The 25,156-nt window shown below is 36.8% G+C and overlaps 1 protein-coding gene across 1 annotated transcript in view; it reads right to left on the bottom strand.

The window, feature by feature from the left end:
• Positions 1-4,627: 4,627 nt before the first annotated feature.
• Ift74 (intraflagellar transport 74) overlaps positions 4,628-25,156 on the bottom strand; it is an 82,633-nt gene continuing 62,104 nt past the window's right edge. The window contains exons 16-21 of the mRNA XM_046467344.2: positions 24,614-24,711; positions 23,730-23,856; positions 9,723-9,886; positions 9,008-9,133; positions 6,408-6,468; positions 4,628-4,919 (exon numbers count right to left, since the gene is read on the bottom strand). Coding sequence (XP_046323300.1) covers positions 4,801-4,919; positions 6,408-6,468; positions 9,008-9,133; positions 9,723-9,886; positions 23,730-23,856; positions 24,614-24,711 — 695 coding nt within the window. The 3' untranslated portion in view covers positions 4,628-4,800. The remainder of the gene's footprint in view (positions 4,920-6,407; positions 6,469-9,007; positions 9,134-9,722; positions 9,887-23,729; positions 23,857-24,613; positions 24,712-25,156) is intronic.

Genomic DNA, 25,156 nt, shown 5'->3' with positions numbered 1-25,156 from the left:
CTTACAGTATATACTCTTCTTGAGTGTGTTACACATTATCATGTTAAGAGCTTTCAGTAGTCAAGAAGAAAACAACATTTCCCTAACTTCTCTGACCATGAATCTATTCGTGGTAGAACACTTATTAATAATTTAAGGAACCCCTTTCATGAATGTCACCTTAATGAATTCATCATTGTCCAGGATCTTCATCTATATATTAGTAATCCTAAACAAGCTCAACAAGGGTCATTCCTCTACCTAAACTTACAGAGATTAAGTTGAACAATTTATAGTGATAAATATTTACTTTAAAAATTAGCATATATGAATAAAATGTTTAGCACACAAATGATGTCTCAATGTAAAAAAACTTCACATTTTGGTCTTCTTTTTTAATTTTTAAAGAAACAAATGTTCTTGTTTCAGGATACTGAGAAGAAGATCTACTTGTTGAACATGTTATCAGAACAAAAGAAAGATAGTTTTAAAAATATTTTATGCTGGCCAAGGTGACTCATTTCTGTGCTCATCTATAGTTACTATAACTACTCTTCAAAACTGTGCTAATTACTATACAATTCTAGTTCTTGTGAATTTTCTGTTCAAATGTTTTGGTTAATACTTACAAATTAATCTATTTAAGTCTTTCTAATGGTACAAAAAAAGGGAATACAAACTCCACAGTGGAAATGAACAGCTATAGCCATAGTTCAAAAAAGTCTACTGCAAGTGCAGCTTTTCTTTTAAATTTCATTTTTCCTGGCATATATATGTGAGAAATATTTTAAGAATGTAAAGATGTAAAAGTTTTAAACTTTAATTTAGGATAACTGATACATAAAGAATATGTTATATACATGATATGGCTTTTAGTATGATAGAATACACATTAAATATACCCTATTTAAGAAGGTTCAATGCTAAAATCTCTTTTCTATATATCTTTTTCTAGAAGCAAAATTGATAAGCTTAATGATTTAAATGCTAAATCAAAATCATATTGCCGCAGTCTGGCTGGGCACAATCAGGAGCCACTTGTCAAAAGAAACTAACTTTATTTTTAGAACCACACACGCCAAACAAAACAGCCTCTCAGGAAAAACCCTCAGAGCCTCAACTGCCACCACCGGCTTTCCACAAGCCTCTCTCTCCCACACCAGCTTCTCTCCACTCCCCCAATCCTCCTGCTCTTGAGGCCGATTGGCTGGGTCACATGGGCAGAGCCAAAAAAGTCCCCCAATGAGCAGCTCCGTGGTCTGAAAGGGCAGGGAAACAGCCCAATGAGCATCACTGCAGAGGAGCCAATCAGCTAGATGTTGCTGGGGCCGCTGAGAGCCAATCATCAGCCAGCAGCTGGAAGTTTGCTGGCAGCTGGAAGTTTGCTGGGGCCCCTTTGGCTGTGGCTCTCAACATCTCCCCCTCTCTGTTTAAACAACAAGCATGTGGCTTAGGGACCGTGCCTGTTAGGCAGTCCAATTCAACATATGGTCCTTACCCGTCATCGGATGAACTGACCTCTAGGCCTCAGCCTCCTGTCTTAGGTTGATACCACTGCAATTGGATCATACCCGTCACTGACTACTGGTCCAGCATACAGCCATACTTGTGGATAGGCCTTTGCACCTGTGGGGGGGTGAGGTTCTTTGCCTCACCTCTGTTGGCCCCCAAATTTTAGACCATCACTAGTAGAGGAGGATGCAAAATGCCATGACATTAAGCCAATTTAGGGCTCCTTTGAAAAATTGTACCACCGGTGACACCATCAGCAAAAATACTCCAGCACTACCACAATTCGCTGTACCAACAGATAGTTCACAATGCATACAGGTGAGCTCACAATGTGTCCAGGCAAGTTCTGCAAGCAGTTCAGTGATGGCTATTGTAGAAGCTGTAGATTGGTTTTATCTTTGACTTCACCAGCACTGGGATGAAGATAGGAATTCTGGCAATAATGGCTAAAGAAAAAATTATGTAACATTACAGAAGGCACTAAAAGAAAACAATTTTCTTAACAATTTACATTGTCTTCACCAGCACTGGGATGAAGATAGGAATTCTGGCAATAATTTTTATTTCACCTTCATAATCGGGATCAATTACCCCAGGACTTATCATAAGTCCTTTTAGAGTAGAAGAGCTGTGTCCCAATAATAAGCCTACTGTTCCTTTGGGAAGAGGTCCTTTCACCCCTGTGGGAATGATTTGAACTCCCATCTCTGGAGTTAGTACTGCTCTGGCGGAGGCGCAGATGTCCAACCCTTCGCTCCCTCTGGTTTGTCTGATGAGGGATCTGATGGACAATGTGTCCTGGGCACTACCATGATGGGGTTGCTGGGTTCCTCCAGTGCTCCGTATATTTGTGGTTTTGGGCCCCGGAGCATTGGGCCCCCCTGTCCATTTTTTGGCAATGGAGCCCGATGCCTTTCTCCACGATATCGTGGATAAACACCTGGTCCTTGTTCGTTTTTTGATAATGGAGTACCCTCTATGGTGGTTTGAGAACGGCATTCATTAGCCCAATGTCTCCCTCTACGGCATCGTGGGCAAATACCTGGTATTCTACTCCTTTGATACCTAGTTTTGTTAAACCCTCCTCCAATGGGGCAATTCCTTTTAAAATGTCCTGTTTGTTCACAACTGTAGCATGTTCTTGGCCTGGCATCTAAAGCCTGTTTTACTGCAGCTGCCACAATTTGCCCTTGTTCATTAATTTCTCTGGCATCTAAAGCCTGTTTTACTGCAGCTGCCACGACTTGCTCTTGTTCATTAATGTCTCTACATAATTTAATATATGTGTTTAAATCTTCATGTTTCCATGGTCTAATGATATCTCTGCACCAACGATTCGCTTGCTCATAAGCCAGGTGTTTTAGTAATGGCATTGCTTGTTCTGTATTCCCAAAAACTCTGGTAGCTGTTTGAATAAGCCTATCTACAAATTCAGCATAAGGTTCATTAGCTCCTTGTATTACCTTAGATAATTGACCTTGTAAACCTCCATGTCCTTGTAAAGTCTCCCATGTCTTAATTGCATCTGCAGCAATTTGTGCATATACACCAGGATCATATGCAATTTGTTGCTGCTGATCCTCATAAGGTCCCTTTCCTAACAACATATCTAGATTTCTCTGAGGATAACCAGCTGCTGCATTTCGCCTAGCCGTCTCCTTGCAAAATTCCTCATTGGCAACCTTCCATAACAGGTATTGTCCTCCATTTAGCACAGCTTTACACATATTAGCCCAATCTGCTGGCGTCATGTTCAAGTTGTTAATGGATTCGACCATGCTTACAGTGAAGGGTGCTTGAGGACCATAGGTTGTTACAGCCTCTTTTAGCTGCTTCACTGTTTTGAAATTTAAAACTTGGTAAAATCGCTGCCCTCCTGCCTCAAATACAGGGCATGTTAATATTTGAGATCTTGTCTCAGGATCCCAACTATCAACTGCGGGGGTTGGGGGCCTCCCAGCATATGGAGGTGGCGCTGTTGGTTGGACACTTACACCCTCTGGTGATAGAAAGGTGTTAGTAGCAGTCTCCTGTTGTAACTTTCCCCCTGATGGCTTTTTCTGTTTTACACTTTCTTTCTCTGTCTGACTAGCTTGAGAGACCTTCTCTTTTACTTGAATCTTTTCCTCTGTCTGACTAACTTGAGAGACCTTCTCTTTTACTTGAATCATTATGTCTTCTCCTTCCTCTACCATTGTCTGAACTGAAGGCTTTGGACTAAGCAAATAAGATATGAACGTCCACAATGGCAATGTGCCATCTGGCAGAGTCCCTGGGCTTTGCTTTTCTATTCTTTTTAAATCTTCACCATGATGGTTCCATTGTGATATATTTAACAACTCCTCCTTAAAAAGCCATGGGCTACATTTTTGTATTGTATCAACGTATGCCCTGATTGTTCTTGATTTTACTGAGATGCCTCCTTCCTCTAACAATTTACTTAACACTCTTTCAGTTTGTTTTTTACTAATTTCTGATCCCGGTGCTGATAACGCCAAGGTCGCGGGTTCGTTCCCCGTACGGGCCACCAAATGCCGCAGTCTGGCTGGGCACAATCAGGAGCCACTTGTCAAAAGAAACTAACTTTATTTTTAGAACCACACACGCCAAACAAAACAGCCTCTCAGGAAAAACCCTCAGAGCCTCAACTGCCACCACCGGCTTTCCACAAGCCTCTCTCTCCCACACCAGCTTCTCTCCACCTCCCCCAATCCTCCTGCTCTTGAGGCCGATTGGCTGGGTCACGTGGGCGGAGCCAAAAAAGTCCCCCAATGAGCAGCTCCGTGGTCTGAAAGGGCAGGGAAACAGCCCAATGAGCATCACCGCAGAGGAGCCAATCAGCTAGATGTTGCTGGGGCCGAGGAGCCAATCAGCTAGATGTTGCTGGGGCCGCTGTGAGCCAATCATCAGCCAGCAGCTGGAAGTTTGCTGGCAGCTGGAAGTTTGCTGGGGCCCCTTTGGCTGTGGCTCTCAACATCATATTCCATGTATCTTTCCTAGAGTTGAGACATAAAAAAGTATCTCATTTGTTGCCATAGGCGGATTAGGTGAGCTAAATGAATCTAAATAGTCAATTTTCATTTCTTTATCTCTTGGTTCACCAAACAAAACAAATAAAAACATAACAGAAAAAAAGTGACACTTGTATGCAAACTCTTTATTGAACTATTTTACTATTTAAAACATTATTCCTTAAAGCAGCCACATTGAAAATGTACAGAAATTTTCAAGAGTAAACTATTTTAGTCAGCTTGTACAAACTTTAGGGGCAAGAAGATACTTCTTTAGAGACTGCCAGTTGATTTAGACTCAGTTTCTGTTAGTGTTATGTAAAGCATCCATGATGGTTTTATTGTACTCTGCAATCTGCTTGGTCACATTTTTAATAATGGGCTGATAATCACTCTCTTGACTCTTGGTTGCTATGACTAACCACATGAGTTAAGGAGAACACTGTTAATAAAAATATTCATCAATTGTCTCAGAAAGGAACTAAACCATACTAGTATTTATTGAATATAAATAGTATAGAAAATATGCACAATTAAAATACTTTCAAAATACAGTATGTTGTTTTAACAGGTTAAGCATCAATTGAACCCTAAGATAAGCAAAACTTGTTTAAAAAATGTTTATCCACAATATTCTTAATGTTATGTATCTCAACCGAATTTCTGCTCTTAGAACAATAATAATATTCAAAAGAACCATGCTCTCTAGAATACAATACAGAATTTCAGGCAAATTTCTAGATTTCTCCCCATTTCAAATCACCTATTTTATGTTACACAAAACCAGAGAGCTAGGCTTTAAGCATGTTGTGAATGTCTTTCTATTTTTAAACTAAGTTACACTACTCCTGGGAAAAGAGTCCCTAACTCATCTTATTTAGTGGTAAACTGGGGTACATTCTGGCTCTCAAGTGAAGTTCAGCAGCACCCTAAAGGAGAACATATGCCACCACTTGGTCAGGATCTAGTTCTCCAAGTAAAGATGTCCCTGAATTGAGTCAATGAAGGGAAAAGAAACAACTTCTGAGAAGATATTTGTCACCTCCACAATATGTTTTCAGCAGCAGCTGCCTCCTGTGACTGCATAAAGATGCATAAAAAGAGGGGGCTGGGGTTATGGTTCAGTGGTAGAGCACTCGCCTCGCACATGCAAGACTGTGTGTTCGATCCTTAGTCTCACATATAAATAAATAAAATAAAGTTATTGTGTCCAACCACAACTACAAAAAGTAAATATTAAAAAAAAGATGCATAAAAAGATGGGATGTAAGCATCATTTTGGTAGAAATGAGGTTGAACTGGCTGAAACATGGATGAAATCAAAGGTCAAACTTATATTCTCACAACTCACTTAAAATTCCATTTTCTGCCCTGATATCCAAGATACAGTATTATATACAAAATTCTAATATATGCAACTATATTCATATGGTTATATATAATTCTCCTAATAACTCTCTTAGAAAGAAATACTATTTTAGAGGTAATAAAATTGAGGTTTAAACAGGTTAAGAAAACTATCCAAAGTCCATAAGCTTAATGACTTAAATGCTAATAGGTGGAGTGACATTAAAACTAGATTTCCTGACTTGTACACTTAATCACTATGCTACAGTATGATTTTATACTCCTCTTCTGGCAATTCTCAAAGTCTGCTTTCTATTTATTAATTACTCTGGGAGAGTACACACACACACACACACACACTCTCTCTCTCTCTCTCTCTCTCACACTCCCTATCTTAGAGTGAAAACTAAGTATTATTTGTTTATGCCCCACATAGTTAGCTCAGTGTTTGGTACATATTAGGTATTTGGTAAGTGTGTGTTGAACTAAATTTGAGCCTTTAAAAACATTCCTAGAAAGAAAAACAGTCAAGTTCATTTGCACCATTTTAAAGGATACATTCTTTCATCACAAAATTATTTTGCTCCTGGTGTTGCCACTTTCTCTCCAAATTCGTAAGCTAAAAACACAAAAGAAAAATGTTAACTGGGGCTCATATTAAAAACAATTATAAACCCTTCAAAGAGGATAAAAAAAACTCAATTTTAAATCTTATCAACTCTTTGAATTTTATTGAGATAAAGTTATGGTAAATAAAAAAATTTAGGAATGATTAAAATAGTGGTAAGTACACTGAGACAATAATGACATCTATAAAAGGTTTACTCTGCATGTTTATTTTAATTAGAAATATTTAAAATGTTTATTATACCAATGAACATGCCAACTGAGACAATTTATGATTTTCCATTTCCTAAAAGAACTTAGAAAAAAGGGACATGGTGAGAATCTCTCCTTGAAATCTGGAAGTCTAATGCCACTGGAGTAATATATATTCTAACACTGTCAAAGGTTCAGCTATATAGGAAAAACTTCCTTATTTCCAGGGTTAAATTTCCTGTCTAATTTCACAAGCTGTGATAAGAGTAGAGCTGCAGTGTGAAGATTATAAGAGGGTTTGCAAAAAGTTGGCACTGGTACAATAATTTCTGCATCAACAGGAAGCTAATGTGGATATTATATTGATGGTTGCTTCCTCAGAAGACAATTTCACTGTTATAGAATTAAATTGTTTTTCTGATTTAATTAACCTTGTAACTCTGGGTTATGGTCTTTCTTTTTTAAGATGCATAGTTTTTCCTAAGAAAAGGACTGTCTGAAAAATGAAACAATAAAAAAAAAATTCTGCCTGGATATTTCAAAGAAGTAATGAACATTTTTAAAAGTATGGTAACTAAAGCAGCTTTAAAAAAGAGTTTCTACTCTCTGTTAAGATTGTTTTCAGGGTCTAATTTCAGTCTTGATGTAGCACCCATCCCACTCTTCCTCCAAAGAGATAAATCTGGATATTAAGATGAATTATAACTAATTAATTATGTGAACTATATTTGCTATAAATTAATACTATTAAATCAGAACTATTGCTCCCAAATAGAACCTTGAAGTTAAGATAGTCTTAAGGAAGCAGTCAGCACTTTTTGGCAGTAAATCTCTAATAACCTTTTGCAAAGTCAAGTACCAGACTTTTTTCTCTTTGTTTCATACAAAGAAGTGGCCTTCTTATACCAATGGACCTCTTAAGTGCTACACAAATAATGATAGTAAAGTAATGGTCAGATGGTCAAATTCCTTTTTTATTATAGATCTATATTATTGTCTTTTCTTTAAATATCCAAGGACATCATGAAGCTTAAGTCCATTTTTTAAAATCTGGGGTTTTTTTCACTATAATTTATTTAAATAGCTTCTTATATAAAATTATTTATAGATGTTAAAAAAACAGTTTTTAAGAACATAGTTATAAAAGATGGGACACCAGGATTTGATTTGATCAGCTGGGAGTCACAAATGACAACAAATAATAGAGGCAAGGATTTAATATTGTAGTATCTGTTATAATTTTGGAATAATCAATATATGGGGATAGTAATTAGCACTTAATGTGGAAATAAACAAGGTAGCCACTGATTGACTCTAAAAAATGGCATTTGTCAAGTGTTTTCCACCTTAAATCATCAATTCAAAGAAACAAGAGGACCAAGAAGGGATAAAAAATACAGCATTTTTTTTTCTAAGAGCCATCTGAGATAAGACAATGACCTCACAAACATTTTCTTTATGTTTCTTCTCTAGCACATATTTCCACTTGAAACAAGCTAATTTTGTCACTTCCAAATCTTTATCTAGGTTTGAATATGAAGTAGAGATAGAATAACTGAAAAGTAAATCTGAATTATGCAAATTAGTGATTTCTAAACTTTTAGTAGTTGTGGCAAACTTTTATGAGACTACTTCTTTCAAGAATATAAGGTACATTGTTTTTTTTAAATAGTATACCTATACAATAGAATTGCTTATTATAAAAATGTCATAAAAATGAAAACAGTCTGTACATTTTTAAGTAAGAAAATGTTTAAAGACCATATGCACATAAAGATTTTACTTTTTAAAAACAATATAATTGATATGAATGCATGAATGCTAAGGGAAAAAAGTCTCAAGGATTATACATCAAAATGTTAATAAGGGTTGTATCTGGATAGTAGGAAAGTAAAGTGACATTTTCTCTACCATGATCATATTAATGTATAAAGGAGGAAATTTTTAATGTATTCAGTATGTTAGTGCAAATTGCTAATACAGACTCGATATGAAAACAACTAATCCTTTTCTGTCCATAATTACTAGTTTTGTATATGATACACAATGCTTCATTCAGTCATTCAAAAAATACTTACTGAATATCACACCTGTGTGAAAGCTAATTGTACAGTGTTGAGGATAAAGTGAATGAGACAGTCTAGAAGACTGCTCACAGTCTAGAAGACTTCTTGGTAATTACTCTTCAGGTAATTACCAAGAAGACGAGTGACAAGAAAATGGGCTACAGTTATGTCTGTGCATCCTATATAAATAATTAGAGATGTGAACCAAAAGAATAGGACAGATAGCCTAAAAGGAGAAGTGAATTTCAAAATCATTTTAAAATTTTGTTTTACCTGAGCATGTGTCTCATTTTCTTGCAATTGTGTTTTTAATGTTTCATATTCTTTGTTTAGCTTTTCCATTATTTTCTTAAAGGCATTTCTTCGGGTTGATAACACTGTTCTCTCCTGATGTAATTTCTATAGATTCAAACAGAAGTAAGAGGCTATAGCGAATATCCAGTAAGCCAATATAAATCTCATTTGACTCAAATAACTTCAGTTATTATATTATGGTAAAATTCTACCAAGGCTAAAATTACTCTAAAACATGTTTGAGTTAAAATAAGCTATATTGATATTGATTCTGTTAAAATAACTCAGTTAATATTTCCATATCTGTCCCTACCCTACAAAATTTACTTTAAATTAATGAAAATGGCAATGGAAAGACACTGACAAATTTAAAGTAAGAATGTTACATCAAACCTGAATTTAACAAAGTTCACATCTGTTGAAATGCTCTGTATTAACTAGTAGCTTGTACTGTTTTTGAACTTTTTTCTTTTGTTTAAAACTTTTAAGTCACTCTAAATTCCTACTACATATGTAAATGTTCTCAACCTGTTCTCAGGATACACTAGAGATCAGTTTAAATTCAAAGAGCGATATGTCAAATACTAGCTTATATGTCAAAAAATCAACTGAAAAAGTTCTATAAACTACATATACATTAACCAATCAAGAAAAAATTTGAATTATAATTTTATAAGACTTGGTTACCATTTACCTTTTTCTTTTCTTCACCTGATGATTTTAAAGCTGGCAAATCATTATATGTCTCCAGATCAGCTGTCATTTGCTTAATTTTGCTTTTTAGAGACTGTTGTTCCTCAGTCATCTTACTTTCCAGAAGCTCCATTTTCTGTAGATCCAACTGTAGACGTTGACTGTCTGAAACATAAAATTTTTTTTAAATCTCATCTTGATTTTTAAAAAATATTTTTTAGTTGTAAGTGGATCTTTTATTTTCTTTATTTATATGTGGTGCTGAGGATCGAACCCAGGGCCTCACACATGCCAGGCAAGTGTTGTACCACTGAGTCACAACTCCAGCCCCTGAAACATAAAAATTTAATGTCATAATTCATCAAAATTTTATTCCTTTCATATAAGAAAATACAACACAATAATTAAAACTCATGTTTTCTGAGAGTATCTGCAAAACAAAAACATGCTCACTGTGACTCTTGAGACCATATAACTTAAGGGAGAGGGGAGAAATGAAGCTTTGGCAACCAATTTAGCCTGCTATATATTAGCCACATCTGCCTCCATGCTCATATAAACATAAAAACATACATGAGTTTTGTGTGTGTTAAGTAATATAAATATTATGAGATAAACATCTCTTATTTTTAATAGAGTTATGATATATCCACAGTTATATTTAAAAAATCAAGTTATAAAATGATATATATTTGAAAACAATTTTATAACTATACATATATAATTTTTTTTTAATTTTTCACTGTTTGCTATAATTTCTATAAATTCACTATGACCAATGAGTTAGCAAACAGATTGCTCCTCGGAGAAATACAGGGTTGGGTTCCTGCCAGTCTGTGGTCACAACACTTTTGTCAGTTGACAAATACACAATCTTATTTTATGTGTGTTTCTGTTTAAACACGTTATTCTACACAAGTTGGTGATTTCTTAACAATGAACTCATGGACAACAGCTACATGTGAATGAAGCTTATGTAATATACATTTTGTCCATAAGGCACATAACAGCTTTCATGCCCTTAGGAACACCAGATAGCATATCAGTACTTTGCTTAGAGGCGTTTTTAATAGCTTGATCACAATAGAGAAGCACAAAATGTGAAAAGAATTTTTTTGCTGGCACTAAATACCTAGCCAAAAATGAAACTTGTTTACAGCACAAGACCTGAGAATAAGAAGTCATACAGTTAGTTGCCTTTTTCAACCTCTATAGGGAAAGTGAATATTGGGCTGTTCAAATTTTTCATCACTCTGTATATGTCCATGAAGAGCTGTAAAAATGCTGCCAAGTGTTGATTTGGAGTTTCAAATTAATTTAAGTGAACAGGAAAATTCACAAATATGAAAGCCATGAAAAATGAGAACTGCCTATACCCATACATGTACATGTCATTCTTTTATTCAGAAGTACTGAGCATCTATTAAATGCCAAATAATAAGGATACTCTAGAGATCAGTTTAAATTCAAAGAGCTATTTTCTAGAGGTAGAACCAGGCAATTAGATAAATATTTACAATAAGCTAAATGACTATGAAAACAGTAATAATACAGGGTGCCATAAGCACATGTGGCAGGGTCAAGACCACTCTCTTGAGACAGGCCTTTTAACTGAAGCAGTAGGGATTAGTAATCAGCCAAACAAAGGTTAAAATGTTGACTTCAGTCAAAATACCTAGAAAATAAGCACATTTATGAGGGATTAGTAATCAACCAAACAAAGGTTAAAATGTTCCAGAGAAAACAATCAATGGGTATAAAGTCTAGAGGCAAGAAAGCATGGACCCCTAAACAAATAACAGAATTCAATATGTTGAATATTAAGTAGCATCTAATAGTCTTATTAAATGAATATTCATAGTAAAAAATAGTGCTTCAAAGTCACTGAAACACACATTTCATAAAAGCAAGTAATAAAAAAGGGGGTGTTATATAATCAAATCTTTTAAAGTTGGTATAATTAAAGCAGTATTTTCTTGAATGTTTCCTTTATTCCCTCTTAAGAGTTTTAAAATTCAAACATATTGACACACATTATTAAAATATACATATATGTATACATACAAACAAATATAAATATAACAGGTCTTAATGTTGTGGCAAAGAGTTCTATTGGATTCTTATCTCTACTAAGGTTGGAAATGTTACAATGAGACTCAAAGTACTGAACAAATCACTAAGATGTACAGTGTTTTAACTATTTTGTACCCTTGTCTCAGATGTTGAACACCTATAAAAATTTAAATATAGCATATAATTGTATAATATATTACATAGCATAAACTTATAATACAATTATAAAATTATATTAGTTCATAAAACAATATATAATTTCCAGATTATGATTGCAAGTCTATTTTAATGTACCTATGTCAATTTTGTTAAGATATCTGTATAATTGAAAACTTAAGATTTAATGGGCAAATGCTCTAAATAAGAAATGTGCTTATTTTCTAGGTATTTTGACTGAAGTCAACAGTTATATACCTGAAAATGTAATTTGAATATATACTAGTGAAATTATTTAAGAATTATACAAACTGATTTCTCTAGAGAAAAGGAGAAAATGGTTGGTTGGTATAGGGTAAAGTTTATCTTCCTTTAACAACAGGTCCCCATGAAAAGCTAAAAGCTTCTCCAAGGGAAGAGACAGGAAAAGGATGCAGTCTAGTTCCTTCTGATATGCTATGAAGTTGCAAAGTTTACCAAGCAGTGTGTACATAGTAGCAAAATCTCAGAAGGAACCACTTTGACCTGGGGAAATGTTTCTGAAATATTGTGCCCTCAGCACATTTGTTTACTCCCTGGAGTTTCCTTTCCAAAAATATAAATAAAAACCACGGCTGACAGACTCCTTGCCTCTTTACTCAAGTGGTACACCAGTGTTTCCCGACCTTCCTGACTTCTTTTTCTTTCATTATCAGCCCCTTAAGGAGCATTTTCAAGCCCCCTGTACATTACTCTCCTTAAGATTTTATATCCTAGATGTGTTGTTTATCTGTTTTTTTCACTTGTCCCCAAGAAGCAATGTTACCCACTTTGGGAACAATACTACTCCATTAAAAATCATGATGTACACTAAGAAAATAAGGCGAATCCCAACTATAACCTCAAGGATAGAAAGGGAGGCAATTCACAAAAGGGGGATACAAAATGCACTATATCTGAAAGCTGAACAAAAATATTATGTCCTTTGGTGATTTTTACATACAAGGAATTTCTTGAGGTGGAGGATGACATAAGAGGAAGGAAAGAAAGAATAATTATATATTTGGTTCAAATTAGCACAAAAATAACTCAAAAATGACATTAATTTGGGGGTAAGAGAATTTAACTGCTAATAAGAAAAACTTCCAGCAAAATCTTTAAAATAGTAATAAACTGGATTTTTATTCTATTGAAGCCAGTTCTCAATCTTTTTCAACTATACATCTCGGAAGAAAAAAATAATTATTGCTTTTTTTGTTTTAAGTATAAAAGTATTCAAGGAATACAAAGTCCTTATCATTGAATTTATTTCCTGTTATTGATTACTTGCTTTTATGATTTCCTGTCATTGATTACTTGCTTTTATGAAATGTGTGTTTCTCAACAGCTGTTATACAAAGTCAGCTTAGGAAAAAAAATATGTTGAAATAATATTGACCTTAGAGAAATGAAAAAACTTAAGCACTATGGTAAAAAACACAAAACAGAGGTTTTCTAGATGAAACAAAATATAAAATTCCTTAATTTATAGGCAAAAAGGAAGTAAAAATTTTAAAATAGGCACATATATCCAAAAGAAGTAAAAATATTTCACTGATATGAGGTATTTAAAGTACTCAAACACAGAAACAGAGGTAGAATTGTGATGGCCAGGGGATAGGGGAGAGTTGTTCCATGGGTATGAAGTTTTCAAGATGAAAAAGTTCTAGAGTTCTATTGTATAATAATATTCATACAGTTAACACTACCATGCTGTACACTTAAAATGGTTAAGATGTTAAATTTTTGTTATGTGTTTTTACCATGATGAAAAACATACTTAGAGTCAAACCAATAGTGGATATGAAACAAGGTTAGTATGTACTTCCTGCGGTTGCTTGGCATGTAATTCAGATACAAAAAAAAATTATGGCAAAAAAAATCTTGGCATAAAATACACTTAACTATACAGAAAACAGCAACTATTTACTTATAAGTCTTTTTTTTTTCTATTTTTAATTTTTTAATGTGGGTTGTTCAAAACATTACAAATTTATTGACATATCATATTCCACACTTTGATTCAAGTGGGTTATGAACTCCCACCTTCACCCCATACACAGATTGCAGAATCACATCAGTTACACATCCATTGATTTACATATTGCCATACTAGTGTCTGTTGTGCTCCGCTGCCTTTCCTATCCTCTACTATCCCCCCTCCCCTCCCCTCCCCTCCCCTCCCCTCCTCTCTCTCTACCCCCTCCACTGTATAACCCTGAGGGTCTCCTTCCATTTCCATGCAATTTCCCTTCTCTCTCCCTTTCCCTCCCACCTCTCATCCCTGTTAAATGTTAATCTTCTTCTCCTGCTCTTCGTCCCTACTCTGATCTTAGTTACTCTCCTTATATCAAAGAATACATTTGGCATTTGTTTTTTAGGGATTGGCTAGCTTCACTTAGCATAATCTGCTCTAATGCCATCCATTTCCCTGTAAATTCTATGATTTTGTCATTTTTTAATGCAGAGTAATACTCCATTGTGTATAAATGCCACATTTTTTTATCCATTCGTCTATTGAAGGGCATCTAGGTTGGTTCCACAGTCTTGCTATTGTGAACTGTGCTGCTATGAACATCCATGTAGCAGTGTCCCTGTAGCATGCTCTTTTTAGGTCTTTAGGGAATAGACCAAGAAGGGGAATAGCTGGGTCAAATGGTGGCTCCATTCCCAGCTTTCCAAGAAATCTCCATACTGCTTTCCAAATTGGCTGCACCAATTTGCAGTCCCACCAGCAATGAACAAGTGCACCCTTTCCCCCACATCCTCGCCAGCACTTGTTGTTGTTTGACTTCATAATGGCTGCCAATCTTACTGGAGTGAGATGGTATCTTAGGGTGGTTTTGATTTGCATTTCTCTGACAGCTAGAGATGGTGAGCATTTTTTCATGTACTTGTTGATTGACTGTATGTCCTCCTCTGAGAAGTGTCTGTTCAGGTCCTTGGCCCATTTGTTGATTGGGTTGTTTGTTATCTTATTGTCTAATTTTTTGAGTTCTTTGTATACTCTGGATATTAGGGCTCTATCTGAAGTGTGAGGAGTAAAGATTTGTTCCCAGGGTGTAGGCTCCCTATTTACCTCTCTTATTGTTTCTTTTGCTGAGAAAAAACTTTTTAGTTTGAGTAAGTCCCATTTGTTGATTCTAGTTATTAACTTTTGTGCTATGGGTGTCCTATTGAGGAATTTGGAGCCCGACCCCACAGTATGTAGATTGTAGCCAACTTTTTCTTCTATCAGACGGCATGTCTCTGATTTGATATCAAGCTCCTTGATCCATTTTGAATTCACTTTTGTGCATGGTGAGAGAAAGGGATTCAGTTTCATTTTGTTGCATATGGATTTCCAGTTTTCCCAGCACCATTTGTTGAAGATGCTATCCTTCCTCCATTGCATGCTTTTAGCCCCTTTATCAAATATAAGATAGTTGTAGTTTTGTGGATTGGTTTCTGTGTCCTCTATTCTGTACCATTGGTCCACCCGCCTGTTTTGGTACCAGTACCATGCTATTTTTGTTACTATTGCTCTGTAGTATAGTTTGAAGTCTGGTATCGCTATACCGCCTGATTCACACTTCCTGCTTAGCATTGTTTTTGCTATTCTGGGTCTTTTAGTTTTCCATATGAATTTCATGATTGCTTTCTCTATTTCTACAAGAAATGCCATTGGGATTTTGATTGGCATTGCATTAAACCTATAGAGAACTTTTGGTAATATCGCCATTTTGATGATGTTAGTTCTGCCTATCCATGAACAGGGTATATTTTTCCATCTTCTAAGATCTTCTTCTATTTCTCTCTTTAGGGTTCTGTAGTTTTCATTGTATAAGTCTTTCACCTCTTTTGTTAGGTTGATTCCCAAGTATTTTATTTTTTTTGAAGATATTTTGAATGGAGTGGTTGTCCTCATTTCCATTTCAGAGGATTTGTCGCTGATATACAGGAATGCCTTTGATTTATGCGTGTTGATTTTATATCCTGCCACTTTGCTGAATTCATTTATTAGCTCTAATAGTTTCTTTGTAGAGCCTTTTAGGTCTGCTAGGTATAGAATCATATCATCTGCAAATAGTGATAATTTAAGTTCTTCTTTTCCTATTTTGATGCCTTTAATTTCTTTCGTCTGTCTAATTGCTCTGGCCAGTGTTTCGAGAACTATGTTGAACAGAAGTGGAGAGAGAGGGCATCCCTGTCTTGTTCCAGATTTTAGAGGGAATGCCTTCAGTTTTTCTCCATTCAGAATGATGCTAGCCTGAGGCTTAGCATAGATTGCTTTTACAATATTGAGGTGTGTTCCTGTTATCCCTAGTTTTTCTAGAGTTTTGAACATAAAGGGATGCTGTACTTTGTCGAATGCTTTTTCCGCATCTATCGAGATGATCATATGGTTCTTATTTTTAAGTCTATTGATGTGGTGAATAACATTTATTGATTTCCGTATATTGAACCAGCCTTGCATCCCAGGGATGAATCCTACTTGATCATGGTGTACAATTATTTTGATATTTTTTTTATCCGATTCGCCAGAACTTAATTGAGGATTTTTGCATCTAGGTTCATTAGAGATATTGGTCTGTAGTTTTCTTTCTTTGAAGTGTCTTTGTCTGGTTTAGGTATCAGGGTGATGTTGGCCTCATAGAATGAATTTGGAAGTTCTCCCTCCTTTTCTATTTCCTGAAGTAGCTTGAAAAGTATTGGTATTAGTTCTTCTTTAAAGGTTTTGTAAAATTCTGCTGTATACCCATCCGGTCCTGGGCTTTTCTTAGTTGGTAGTCTTTTTATGGTTTCTTCTATTTCCTCAATTGATATTGGTCTGTTTAGGTTTTCTATATCCTCCTGACTCAATCTGGGCAGATCATATGACTTAAGAAATTTATCTATGCCTTCACTATCTTCTAATTTATTGGAGTATAAGGATTCAAAATAGTTTTTGATTATCTTCTGTATTTCTGAAGTGTCTGTTGTGATATTGCCTTTTTCATCCCGTATGCTAGTAATTTGAGTTCTCTCTCTTCTTCTCTTCGCTAGCATCGCTAAGGGTCTGTCGATTTTGTTTATTTTTTCAAAGAACCAACTTTTAGTTTTGTCGATTTTTTCAATTGTTTCTTTTGTTTCGATTTCATTAATTTCAGCTCTGATTTTAATTATTTCTTGCCTTCTACTTCTTTTGCTGTTGTTTTGCTCTTCTTTTTCAAGGATTTTGAGATGAAGTATGAGATCATTTATTTGTTGGTTTTTTCTTTTTTTAGGGAATGAACTCCAAGCAATGAATTTTCCTCTTAGAACTGCTTTCAATGTGTCCCATAGATTCCGATATGTTGTGTCTGTGTTTTCATTTATCTCTAAGAATTTTTTAATTTCCTCCTTGATGTCTTCTATAACCCATTGATCATTCAGTAACCTATTGTTCATTCTCCAAGTGATGTATGCTTTTTCCTTCCTTCTTTTATCGTTGATTTTCAGTTTCATTCCATTATGATCAGATAAGATGCATGGTATTATCTCTACTCCTTTATATTGTCTAAGAGTTGCCCTGTGACATAATATATGATCTATTTTTGAGAAGGATCCATGTGCTGCTGAGAAAAAAGTGTAACTGCTTGATGTTGGGTGGTATACTCTATATATGTCAATTAGGTCTAGGTTATTAATAGTGTTATTGAGTTCTATAGTTTCCTTATTCAACTTTTGTTTGGAAGATCTGTCCAGTGGCGAGAGAGGTGTGTTGAAGTCTCCCATGATAATGGTATGGTGGTCTATTAGACTCTTGAACTTGAGAAGAGTTTGTTTGACGAACATAGCTGCACCATTGTTTGGGGCATAAATATTTATGATTGTTATGTCTTGTTGGTGTATGGTTCCCTTAAGCAGTATGTAGTGTCCCTCTTTATCCCTTTTGATTAACTTTGGCTTGAAATCTATTTTATTTGATACGAGTATGGACACTCCTGCTTGTTTCCGAAGTCCATATGAGTGATATGATTTTTCCCAACCTTTCACCTTCAGCCTATGTATGTCTTTTCCTATCAAATGCGTCTCCTGTAGGCAGCATATTGTTGGGTCTTGTTTTGTGATCCATTCTACTAGCCTGTGTCTCTTGATTGGTGAGTTTAAGCCATTAACATTTAGGGTTATTATTGAGATATGGGTTGTTCTTCCAGCCATATTTGTTTATTTCTGTTACTAAACATGGTTTGTTTTCCTCTTTGATTATTTTCCCCCCCTTTACTGTCCTACCTCCCACTGTTGGTTTTCATTGTTATTTTCCATTTCCTCTTCCTGTAATGCTTTGGTGAGAATGTTTTGAAGAGATGGTTTTCTAGCTGCGAATTCTTTAAACTTTTGTTTATCGTGGAAGGTTTTAATTTCATCTTCCATCCTGAAGCTTAATTTCGCTGGATACACAATTCTTGGTTGGAACCCATTTTCTTTCAGTGTTTGAAATATGTTATTCCAGGATCTTCTAGCTTTCAGAGTCTGTGTTGAAAGATCAGCTGTTATCCTGATTGGCTTACCCCTAAATGTAATCTGCTTCCTTTCTCTTGTAGCTTTTAAAATTCTCTCCTTATTCTGTATGTTGGGCATCTTCATTATAATGTGTCTAGGTGTGGATCTCTTATGATTTTGCACATTCGGCGTCCTGTAGGCTTCTAGGATTTGGGATTCTGTCTCATTCTTCAAGTCTGGGAAGTTTTCTCGTATTATTTCATTGAATAGACTGCTCATTCCTTTGGTTTGGAGCTCTGTACCTTCCTGTATCCCAATGACTCTTAAGTTTGGTCTCTTAATGTTATCCCATATTTCTTGGATGTTCTGCTCATGGTTTCTTAACAGTCTTGCTGAGCTGTCTATGTTCTTTTCCAGTTGAAATACTTTGTCTTCATTGTCTGATGTTCTATCTTCTAAGTGTTCTACTCTGCTGGTAGTATTCTCCATTGAGTTTTTAAGTTGGTTTATTGCTTCCTGCATTTCTAGGATTTCTGTTTGTTTGTTTTTTATAACCTCTATCTCCCTGTATAGTTGATCCTTTGCTTCCTGGATTTGTTTGCGTAATTCGTTGTCGAAGTGATCTTTCATTGTCTGATTTTGCTGTTTAATGTCTTCCTTGATACTCCAGATCATCTGAAGCATGTATATCCTGAATTCTTTATCTGACATTCCATCTGCTGCAGCTGTTACCTCTTCTAAAGTTGCGTTGACCTGCATTGCTTGTGGTCCTTTCTTTCCTTGTCTTTTCATACTGCTTGCGTATCTTTCCTGCAGGTGCGGGCGGCGGCTCTGCTCTCTCCTTATTCCAATTGGGGTGTCGTGGCTACCACACCGGCAGGTCACTGGGCCTGTTCTGGGCACTGGCGGCGGCTCTGTTCTGCCGCTACTCCAATTGGGGTGACAAGTGTACCACGCCGGCAGGCCACCGGGCCTGATCCGCCGGTCGGTTGCAGGTTTGCCTACCCTGCAGGCGCGGGCGGCGGCTCTACTCTGCCCCTACTCCAAATGGGTTGACGTGTCTGTCGTACCAGCAGCCCACTGGGCCTGTCCCGCTGGTCGGTCGCAGATCTGCCCACCTTTCGGACACAGGTGGAGGCTCTGCTCTGCCCCTACTCCAATTGGGGTGTCGTGACTACCCCGCCTGCAGGACACTGGGCGTGTTCCTGGCACGGGCGGCGACTCTGCTCTGCCCCTACTCCAATTAGGGTGGTGTGTGTACCACGCCGGCAGGCTCCTGGGCCTGATCCGCCGGTCTGTTGCAGGTCTGCCTACCTTGGAGGCGCGGGCGGCAGATCTGCCCTGCCCCTCCTACCACTCCTGCGGACCCCTGGGCCTGATCTGCAGATTGGTCACAGGTCTGCTCACCCTGCGGGCACGGGTGGCGGTTCCGCTCCGCCCCCACTCCAATTGGGGTCACGTGACCACCACACCGGCAGGCCACTGGGCCTGACCCGCCAGGCTGTCACAGGTCTGTTTACCTTGCAAGCGCGAACGGCGGCTCTGCCCTGCCCCTCCTACCACGCCCATGTACCACTGGGTCGCGGGTCTGCCCACCTTGCGGGTGCGGGTGGCGGCTCTGCTCCGCCCCCTCTCCAATTGGGGTCACGCAGTCACCACGCTGGCGAGCCGCTGGGCCTGCTCCGGGCGCTGGCAGCGGCCCGGCTCCTCCCCTCTGGCTCGACGACAAATTGAGGAGACTCGGGTGTCTGTGCCTCACCCCCCTACCAGGAGACCAACTGTTTATGTTGCCGCTGGTATTGATGAAGTTCTCTCCTCCGCCGCTTTCTGATGACATCAGATCTCTGCCATGTTGGTATCCTATGCGAATGGCAGCATTTCGTTCCCCTTGCCGGGCAACCAAAGCAACGGGTGAGTCCTGACCGGCCCTCAGCAGGACCCGGACCGAGAAGCAGTTTCCGTGGGCTCCTAGCCCCAGGCCAGGGAAGTTCCGGGAGCCGGAACTCGGCCGCTCCGTGCTCGGTGTAAGCTCCTATAAGTGTAGGTTCCAAGAAGCAGTCCCCGAGGGCTCAGTTCCGGGAGCCGGAATTCGGCCGCTTAGTGCTTGGTGTATGCTCTGATAGGAGCAGGGTCCAAGAAGCAGCCTCCGCAGGCTCCGCAGCCCTGGGCCAGGGCGGTTCCGGGACGGTTCCAGGAGCTGGAACTTGGCCGCCCCGCGCTCGGTGTTCGCTCCGATAAGATCAGGTTCTAAGAAGCACCCAGGCACTGAACCCTAGCAATCTGTCTGCAAGCCGCAGGCGAATTGAAGCCTGAAATTACCTGTTCTATGGCTGAATGAGCTGCGGTCAGTCGAAAACAGGTATGGTGACGTCAGCTTTCCAACATGGTGGCTGCTGGCCTCCTCTGTGGTCTGACCGGTGTGGAGAACCGAGATGGACCGCTTCCTTCCCCCGTCTCGAACCCAGAATTCAGCCCTGAGTACGGTGCTTGCACGGCTGGCAGAAACTGCAGCGCTGTATCCCTGCGTTGCTATCTCCTCGTTTCCCAGAGCGCGCTGCAGACTCTAGCCGCGGGGCGATTTGCTGAATAAGCAGTGTTACCCTCCGTGCGACAAACCTCTCGCGTTTGAGTCCCCGTAGCCGATCCTCGTGCGATGGAAATCCTTCCTCCAGGTTCCGGAGCACCCCACTATTGCTGGAAATTCCTAACAAGATATCCTTTAGCCGTCCTGACTTGTCATACTCCCACACAGTGAAGCAGCACACGGGGGCAATGCACTCCCCTCGCCGCCATCTTCCTTCCTCTACTTATAAGTCTTAATTCAAAGGTATACTATGATCATTCTGTATGCATTTATAGGTCCATAATCCCTTTTCTAAAACTCCTGGGCAGTTGTTTTCAGAATACAGAATTCTTTGGATTTTAGAAAAGTAATATATGCACATACTAATTATAATATAACTTCCATAGCAGGGTCTGATGCAGCACCCAGTCACTGAGTTAATATTTCTAAAATAAAGAGTCATATAAAGTGGGATAATTAAAGACAACACATAGTCTCATGTCAATTCAGGTCAGGTTTGATTTTGCTGTCGAGATCTTTTTAGATTTTGGGAATCCAGATAAAGTACTGTGGGGTTCATTCCATTTCAAGAATCTTTAAACTGAATTGACAAAAAATAATTAAATTTTTATTTCCTATAATCTCATTAATTGCCAGAGTAAGTCTAAGTAGACAAAAACATAGCTAACTCAAATTCACCATATACCAATATAAGAAACACTGTAGTTAGAATCTATCAATCCAAAAGATTTCATACATTTTTTACATGATTTTATCCCAGCCTCTTTAAGCTAACCTTTGTATGTTTCTAATCTCTACTTGCCCCATCCCAAAGACAGCCATTAGTCACTTATGACTTTTGTACACTTGAAATGTGTCTAGACTGAATTAAAACATTTGAGTATAAAATTTCTCACTAATAGTAATATTAATACAGATTCTATATAGGTGAAATGATGATGCCATGGATACACCGAGGTAAATATATTAGTATAATTCACCTGTCTCATTTTACTTTTTAAAACACGGCTACAAGAAAATTTTAATTATGTAGTTGGCATTATATTTTTCTTGGACAGCGCTGCTATAGTTGCATGCTACTGAGCCTGGCTGAATCTATTTAAATTAACCATCATCCCTTCTAGGACAATTGCCCTAATTATCTAAGATTTAGCTAAATATGTGCCCTATGTTGTTCTGTTGTTCCTTATGCTTGCTTTGCTTCTATGATAGCACTATTTCATTGTATTATCATCTCTGTTTGTCATTCTACCACATTCTACCAATTGAAAGTTCCTTGAGAAAACAGGCTGGGTTTTTTTGTTTTTTTTTTTTTTAAACCTCTGTATACTCAAATATTCTCTCACTACCAAACTCTATTCAGGCTTTTTTGAGCCCTTCTCAAATAGACCTTATTCTTGGCCTATAAAAACTCCAGACTTGCAACACAATCACTAATTCTTTCTTCCCCCCAGATTAAAAGATTTACACAAACACTAACATAATTCTAACATCTTATGGCTGCATTACTAGGATGACCCCTTAAAGTACACGCCTGAGAAAACCCAACATTGCCCAAAGAATTTACTGTTTGTTCTGATATCTGACAATAGTCCCCTGAGCACCTGTCTTAGAACATTTACTAAAAAAGGCTTACAAATGGGAAACCGTCCTCAGTCCCTTTGAGTTGTATACACATCATTACAACTCAGAAGTGTCTTTCTCAAGGATCTGAAAGCCATTCCTTTGAAGTGTAATCATTAGGAAGGTCAGAGTCTCTATAGAAGCCTACATAGGTTAATTGACAATTGGCTTAATCAACAGTTATGCTGACCAAAGTCTGTTGTTTTTTCAATTCCCTATTCTAATGAACCTTCAGGGATGGGGGAACAAGCAGACAGGCCCTGCATCTGTTTTTTTCCCTAAAATTCCCAGTCATCTCTGTAGAAATTGAAGTTAAATTTAATTCACACTGGATCCTTTCTTTACTGCATTATTACTTCATTACTGATAAAAATGTGTTCTTACCACTTTAGCATCCAGCTTTAACTTTGATATTTCCCAGGACACAGCACAGACAAGGAGGAAGTACAGATGTTTCTTGACTAACAATGAGATTACTTCCAAATAAACCCATTTTGAAGAGAAGTTAAAAATGTACTTAAGATACCTAACCTACTGAACCTTATACTTAGTAACACAGTACAATGTAAAATACTGGTTGTTGACCCTAATGATTGCATTGCTAACTAGAACCTGTGGCTCACTGCTGCTGTCCAGCACTGTAAGAGAATATCACACTATATTATCATTAGCCAAGAAAAATATCAAAATCCAAACTTCAAAAGAGTTTTTACCGAATATGTTTTGCTTTAGTACCACAGTAAAGTCAAAAGAAAATTATAAGTCAAACTATCGTTAAGTATAGGATGGTCTACGTTCAATAAATGTTGTTATATGAATGAGAATATACTAATGTAATACTAGTAAGTTGATAAAAAATAGTCATATAAAATTATGAGACCACAAGTGATTGAAGTAATACAAATTCTAAATAATATATTTCCTCAACAATTTCCAAAGAAGTCAAAGAGAATAACATTGATATATTTTATATATAACATTGATATATTTTATACCCTTCCTCAATGAGATTTTCAAAAACAACCAGAGAGAATAACATCAATAAAAAAAGTTCCAATTTGTTACAAAAACAAATAAAGAAAGAATATAAAGTCTAGGCCAGTTTCTTACCTGAAGTCAAATTCCTAGCTGTACTTTGTGATTTCTGCATTTCAGTAGATTTAAAATGAAGGTCATCTTGCATCATCTTTAACTCTTGATTGGTGATAGATGATATCTGTTTCATACGATTTATATTCTATATTTATAAATAAAAATAGAAAAAATTCCACTGACTTAACTCTTCAATAAAAACCACTGAGAAATACTGTGGAAGAATGGGATGCTTTCATTAGTATTATTTTTTTTAAATACATCATATAATTTTGATATTGCATAGAAATTCAAAATCTCTCAAAATAAATAGGCAATAAACTCAATTTTTAAATTTACTTTATTTCACGGTAGAAAAAAATAAACTACCCTATTTTACGAACTGGTTGTAGTCTTAAAACTAAAAATATTGAAAAGGGATCAGGGACTTTCCTATAATAGTATCACACATATCAGATGTTCAATAAACTATTTTGATAATTCAATTTACTCATTGGGTATATCTAGAAGAAAAAACTCTATTTATAATGAAAATTACAATGTAAAGTATATTAACATTTCCACATAATGTTTAGGTTTTGAAATTTTCTGAGTAAAAGTTTTTCTACTACTTCAAATAAAACAGGGAAGAAAAAAAAATCTTAATAATTACTTTAATAAGTCCCTCACTTATTGCTGAATACCGATATTATACATATTTCATTCTTTTCTCCTATTGCCTAATTAACTAAGACTTTGCTAGAAAGAAAAATTAATAAATTAAATAAATAAAATAGCAAGCAAAGGAATATAAAGGAAATAGTTTAAGTGAGCAGACATAATATGAGCCTTCCATTTTTGTATTTGGAAAGTTAATCACAGTGAAAATAATGGGGACACAAAAACACACACATGGTACTTACTCGACTACAATGCTCCAGAAGTGCAACAATGTTGGCTTCTATCTGTGCCTTCCTTTCCAGTTCCTGATTCTTAGTTTCCTCAAAAGTCTCTATAAAAGCTGACAGATGAAAAATATGATAAGAGAGAATACTGCTGTATATAGTTAACACTATATAAACCCTGATTTTTAGGTCTTTAAAATTAAAATACATTTTAGAAATTCAAAACAAATATAAATTTTAAACTACCACTGCTTAATTTTTTATTAACTAAAGGATAATTTCTCAATAAGAACATTTCTACAAACTTTCAAAATTTTAAAGCCTGTCGTTATGAACTTGATATGGGTAAACTAGGAAGTTAAAAATATAGGCTCAAAAGAAACAAACAGTAAAAATAAAATAAAAATCAGAAAACATCTGTTTTTACATAGGTTCTCCTTGATACATCTATAATTATTAACACCTATAATTGGCCATTGGCTTTATGAAATTAATATTACTAAATATCTATTTTATCTGAAAATGTATATTTAACTTAGGTTAGATTAATCTCAAAATAAA

This window comes from Marmota monax, unplaced genomic scaffold (assembly GCF_021218885.2).
Source record: "Marmota monax isolate L192 unplaced genomic scaffold, Marmota_monax_Labrador192_F-V1.1 WCK01_AAM20220418_F8-fsc00033, whole genome shotgun sequence".
Lineage (NCBI taxonomy): Eukaryota > Metazoa > Chordata > Mammalia > Rodentia > Sciuridae > Marmota > Marmota monax.
Note: the sequence above shows the minus strand (reverse complement) of the source record. Positions and strands in the feature narration are given on the sequence as shown.